The sequence below is a fragment of the Acomys minous genome (genome assembly GCF_964271855.1).
Source record: "Acomys minous genome assembly, chromosome: 5".
Taxonomy (NCBI): Eukaryota; Metazoa; Chordata; class Mammalia; order Rodentia; family Muridae; genus Acomys; species Acomys minous.
This window is the reverse complement of record NC_140494.1, coordinates 17,562,272-17,568,271: the sequence shown is the minus strand read 5'-3', so window position 1 is coordinate 17,568,271 and position 6,000 is coordinate 17,562,272. Positions and strand designations below refer to the sequence as shown.

General features: G+C 38.5%; 1 protein-coding gene across 2 annotated transcripts in view; it reads right to left on the bottom strand.

The window, feature by feature from the left end:
• Positions 1–552: 552 nt before the first annotated feature.
• The window catches only part of SLC39A12 (solute carrier family 39 member 12), an 87,854-nt gene continuing 82,406 nt past the window's right edge, over positions 553–6,000 (bottom strand). Inside the window, exon 13 of one of the 2 annotated variants that reach the window (XM_084781253.1) lies at positions 553–1,121. In XM_084781253.1, the coding sequence (XP_084637379.1) occupies positions 993–1,121 (129 nt within the window). In that variant the 3' untranslated portion in view covers positions 553–992. The remainder of the gene's footprint in view (positions 1,122–6,000) is intronic. The other variant, XM_084781254.1, reaches the window with a different exon arrangement.

Genomic DNA, 6,000 nt, shown 5'->3' with positions numbered 1-6,000 from the left:
TCATGAGTCACAGTTAGAACAAAATAACCTTTTCCCTTGTCAAGGCCTGTCATTAAAAAACTAAGAAAAATAGTGGGCACCCATGTTCCAAGGGACAAAATGAGTAAAGGTTGGGTTGTTTTCTATCTTAATAATTTTCTATGTTAGTGGTAATGTTCCTTGTTCGTAAATTTTCCTACTGCTATCCCACTTAAAGTGACTTCAAACTTTATACTGCAAACATATAATTCATCAGTAAGATTTTACACACACACACACACACACACACACACACACACACACACACACACACGGCCTGTTATATAATCTGTGAAAGCTGAGTCATTATTTTCCTGCCTGACTCTTTCTTACCTTATTGATTCGTGAACTTTGCCTTTTGTTTCCAATTCTTCTTGCCTAGAACAGATGTGTGCCGACTTTTTCTGGAGGACAGATAGATATGCTGCTGTGTCTATTGGGCCTCCCAAGTTGTTTATTCATAGGCTGAAGCAAGCCTTGATTTTTGCAGGTGACCATGTTGTGTTAGCTTGTAAAGGAAGACTGCACCGAGGGTAATTGAAACCACCACATTAGAACAAGCCTTTATTACATTTCTATTATTCTATTTGCTTATGGTTTAAAAATCACACAGAAAACAAATGTATTATTAACATTTTAAAAAACCACAAAAATGTCTGCTTCAAATAAAACAAATAAACATTCTTCTGGAGGGAAATAATATTTTTGCAGCTGACTAGAATTCAGGGATTTCTAACACTAAACATTGTTGTGGTCCATCACAGTGTCAAGAACAAAATAAGCATTTTGATGCAAGATAGACTAACTTTTAAATATTTCTGAAAAAAATTAAAATACAGAATTAATAAGTTAAGATAACAGACACATTCTGTGCCTAAAATAAAAATACCAAATTTAGTGATCAGCATAGAAAACATAGGAGAAACAGCTATGACAAGATGAATTCATTTTGGGAGGCATGAGAGATTCTTAACTTATATTTTAATATTCTGTTCATATACAGCTAAGAGTAAAAGAGAAAACCAGCCTAGGACCAATCCAATGTTCTGCAGGAGGAACGTCATCCAGGGTCGCTGTGTTTGAACATGAGTCATTTCAGGAAGCTAAAAAAAGAACAAAAAACCAGAATAAGCTCCAGATATATTCGACTGCTGAGAAAAGCTTGGTGGGAAAGCATGGGTGAGTCTGTTATTTGGAACTTAATAACCTTCAAAATTCCCCAAACAGTTACCCAATGTTTAGTACCTATTCTTGCCACGAGTTTGAGATGTAAGCTAAATGGAGCCACTTGCTGGTCGTTAGAAGAACTCTTAAATGTCACGGCTGTCAACAGAAGCCAACTTTTCCTTTGTTTTTCAAATATGTTTAAATGTGATGTAGATAAGACATAAAAGGTACAATTTGCAATAGTTCCAGGAGGCTTATGAAACAACTAAATGTACTAGCTCTTGCGAAGCCCTCATGAGTATTTCCTGTCAAAGAGAAGACCTTTGACGGGCTCTCCATGACCTTTAGAACAACAAAGGAATCATTTCCTAGGACTGTATTTTATTCAGAAAGAGACAAGAGGAAATAATTTCATTTCTATCAAATGTCATAGCACCATTTGGAAAGAAAGGTGCATCTGGGCTTCTGTAGGAAGAGCCCAGTGTTGAACCATATATTAGTTCAAATTTCTTAGCCTGATAGGGTCAAAGAGAATGTCAGGGCATGACTGTTTCCTCTGGAATGTGTAGAGACTCAGGTCAGTGTGGTCTGGAGATCTAACTTAATGTTGGCATTGTTGACAGCCACAGCTGGGATGCTCAGCTGTGTCCTTGGTTTCCACTAGATGGCAGCTATACTAGATGTCATGGGAACCCCAGTCCCTTGTGATGACAACCAGAAATAGATAACTATTTTCTGGTATCTTGGTACTTAGTTTATATCCTGAGTATATTAAAATTTATGTGTGTGGCAGACAGTATTTATTCTTAGGAGCTTACATTTGGTGATATTTTTAAAGAATTAACAACGTGAACTGAGCTTACCCAAAATTTTTTTAGTCAATAATTTTAAGCCATTTCATAACTTTGATTAACAACTTACTTATATTTATTTATTATAAAGAATAAGAGTGAGATATAAAAAGAGGGCAGAAGATGCAGGACAAAGAGCCTAAACCGCCATGCTTTCTGCTGGTACACTAGCTTATCTTAAAAAAAAAAAAAAGTATAATTTATTCAGATTACATCCCAATTGTTATCCCCTAACTTCTATCTTCCTGTTACCACCCCCCCCCTTCTTCTGCCCTATTCCCCTCCACTAGGCCTCTAACAGAAGGGGACCTCCTCCCCCACAATATGAAGACAGTCTGTGAAGTCTCATCAGGACGGCCTGTATCCCCTTCCTCTGTGTGTCTGCTGGACCTCCCCATCAAGGGGAAGTAACCAAATTGATAGTTAATTCCAAGAATAGGCAACATAATTATATTGCAATTATATCATCTGTGCTCATTTAATGGCTCATTTAATTTTGTATAAACTTATTTCCAAATACTGAGCTGAGACTCCCTCTCTTTCTCAGTTTGCAACTAAGATAATTAACATTTATTGAATGTGGCTGAATTAATGGCATGCTCCAGCCATAGTGGCATGTGCCTGTAGCCCCAGCACTTGGAGGTGGAGAAAGTAGAACCAGAGGCCATCTTCAACTGTATGGAAAGTTTATGGGCAGCTTGGGATACGTGAGAGTCTGTCTCAAAAACTGAAAGTCCCAATAGAATGTCCTCCCCTCTAGTGGGACTCTAGATGAGAGAAGCATGGGAGAATGGCAAAGTAGAAGGATCCAGAGGGTCCTAGAAACCTACAAGTAGAACATTATGAAAGGCAGATTTGGGCCCAGGGGTCCCGCTCAAACTAAGACACCAGCCAAGGACAATACAGGCTGTAAACTTTAAACCCAGATCTAGCCAATGGTCAGAACATTCTCCACAGTAGAGTGGAGAGTGGGATATAACTTTCTCACATACTCTGGTACCTCACCTTTGACCATGTCCCCTGGAGGGGGAGACCTGGTGGCACTCAGAGGAAGGACAGCAGGTTACCAAGAAGAGATTTGATATCCTATGAGCATATACAGGGGGAGGTAATCCCCCTCAGGAACAGTCATAGGGGAGGGGAATAAGGGGAAAATGGGAGGGAGGGAAGAATGGGAGGATACAAGGGATGGGATAACCATTGAGATGTAACAAGAATAAATTAATTAAAAAAGGGAAAAAAACTAAAAGTCACAAAAATTTAAACAACTGCTTAATTTGTTACTGTACTTATTAACCTAAGCCTATAGAACTGCATACAGAACTGACAGAGAGGCGCTCACCTGTTTGTAAGAACCACAGAACCTCACCTAGGCAGAAAATTATTAACCCTCTATTCTACACAGATGGCATCAGGCTCAAGAACACCACAAACATTTGATGCTCCAAGAACAACATTCACACAGAATATACTTTGAGCACACCTAAGCTATACCTAAGCTGGTGTATGTTCTATTTGTTTTTCATATAATCCCATTTCCCACCCCCCCCCATTCTTATGTTTCTTGTGTCTCCTTTACTTCTCATAATCCTGCAAGAGATAAAACACATAGCTCCTATCAGTTATGTGGAAATCATGTGTCTGGGAAGATAATAGCCCATCCACAGCTAGACAGATATGATACCAGATCCAGGGCCAGAGCCATAACAGCTCACTCAGGAGCTCAAAAGCCAACTCTATCTGAAATTCATCCTTGCTTGTTATGCAAATACCTTCTTATGTCACTAGAAAAAGTGGAAAATAACATTGTTAAAAAGTGTTCACTAGATAGAAAACTGTCACTCCATGTAAAGAAAATTATAAAAATACAGGACAGAACACAAATGTGGTGGCATCTGTGCTACAGAGACACCATGCAGTTAGTTCTATGTTTCCGAGACACACAATGTGAATTAAAAATCTACAAAGACAGACTGCCTTACCCTGCAGATGTGAACAAACTATGAAAATCACACTTTAAAAACTTTTATGAATTTGTAACCCTATATGGAAGTTTTAACTTTAATAGGGGGACCTGTCTGAGTGTCCTCTGTCCATGCTAAAACAGTTTGGTGACAGAATGCAGCAGATTTGCTTTTGAGACAACATTTGTCCCTTTAAGCAAGTCCGCGGGAAGACATAGAAGTCACAGACATGCATAAAATACCAGAGACTATTATGGAGAGACTTTTTAAGAGAGATAAATATAAAACGACAAAGAGCAAGCCACATCTGATTAGCTCTTCTCAACTCTAAGAACCCATTCTTAATCTTCCCCAATTCGGTAACTTTTCAAAGAAATAATAGGAATTAATTTTCAAGGGCATGTATTTTCCCCTATTTTGAAAATTCTTAGCAAGAATTTAAGGCTTTAATAAAAGTCTCCTTGCATTCCAGGGAATTAGAACTGAAATATTGTACATTTTATTTTATTTATTTTATTTTTTATTTGTCTTTTGTGTTTGTTTGGTTTTGGTTTTGTTTTTTTTTTTTGCTTGTTTTTGTTTTTGTTTATTTAAGACAAGGTTTCTCTGTGTAGCCTTGGCTGTCCTGGACATTTTTGTAGACTACACTGGCATTGAACTCACACAGATCTGCCTGCCTCTGTCTCCCTGAGTTCTGGGATTAAAGGTATGTAAAAGTGTGCCCAGCTTCTGCACTTTAAAAAAACCACACACACATGCAAACATACACACAGACACACAAGCATACACACAAAACACACACACGCGCGCACACACACACACAAAGAGAACTCAAGATTAAACACAAGAGCTCCAAAGCATTCACTCTATAAATGTGTGAATGAACTGACAGAAGGTTCTCTATACATATATACATGTATGTATGTATATACATATATATGAAATCGTATATGAAACATATTTCATATCCTTAGCTTTCGTAGAAATACAGATTGGAGCTACACTGCATTTATCTGTTGATTTATTTTGGAGATAGTGTTTAGTTTGTGCTGAAAAGAATGGCTAACATAAAAAAAACAATGGGGGGGGGTGGGGATATGACTCAGTGGATAAAGTTTTGTCATGCAAGTGTAAGGACCACAGTTTGGATTCCTGAACTTCCATAAAACTAGATAGGTGTAGCTGCCGCCTGTAATCTCAGTGTTCAAGAAGCAAAGACAGGGCATTCTAACTCTGCCCATGTGGAAATCAGCATCGCTATTGAGTGCCTTTACCCTCTCAGCTATTGTGCCCACCTCTGTTTTGTTTCAGTTATGTTCAGTAACCAAACTAAATGAAAACTGCTACAATGCAACTATGCTACCCCAGGATATGCACTCTAAGGAATCTAAGTCCGCATGCCACCAAGATAGGTACGCCCTCACAGTTGTTGCAGCACTACTCACAATGGCCAAGATGTAGATCCTCCCTAGAGGCCCATCAACAATAAATGGACAAAGAGAACGTGGAGCATATACATTTGCTGAGGCAATGAGTAAAATAAAATTATATCATTGGGAGGAAATGGATGGAAGTGAAGATCACCATGTTAAGCAAAATAAGTCACACTCGATAGTGTATGTTTTCTACCATATTTTGAATCCAGAGGAAAAACTACTTGAGGAACAAAAGAGACCAACATAGAATGGACAAAGCAAGGTAATAGGAGGAAGTGAGAAAAGCACAACAATGTGTGTGTGTGTGTGTGTGTGTGTGTGTGTGTGTTATGCTACTGAAATGAATATAATTACTGAAAGGGAACGAGGAAATCACTGTCAGGGCTTTCTGTCCTCTAGATTATTGAAGGAGCAGAGAACTTGTTTCAGTCTCTTCATATGTACAAATCAGACCAAATGAAACAAACAAACAAACCCCAAAACATCAAGTCTTACCTCCCAGGAAAGGCTACACAATAGCATTGCCCTAGAAACTGGAGCTAAAGCTGGTGTGCTGAGTGGATC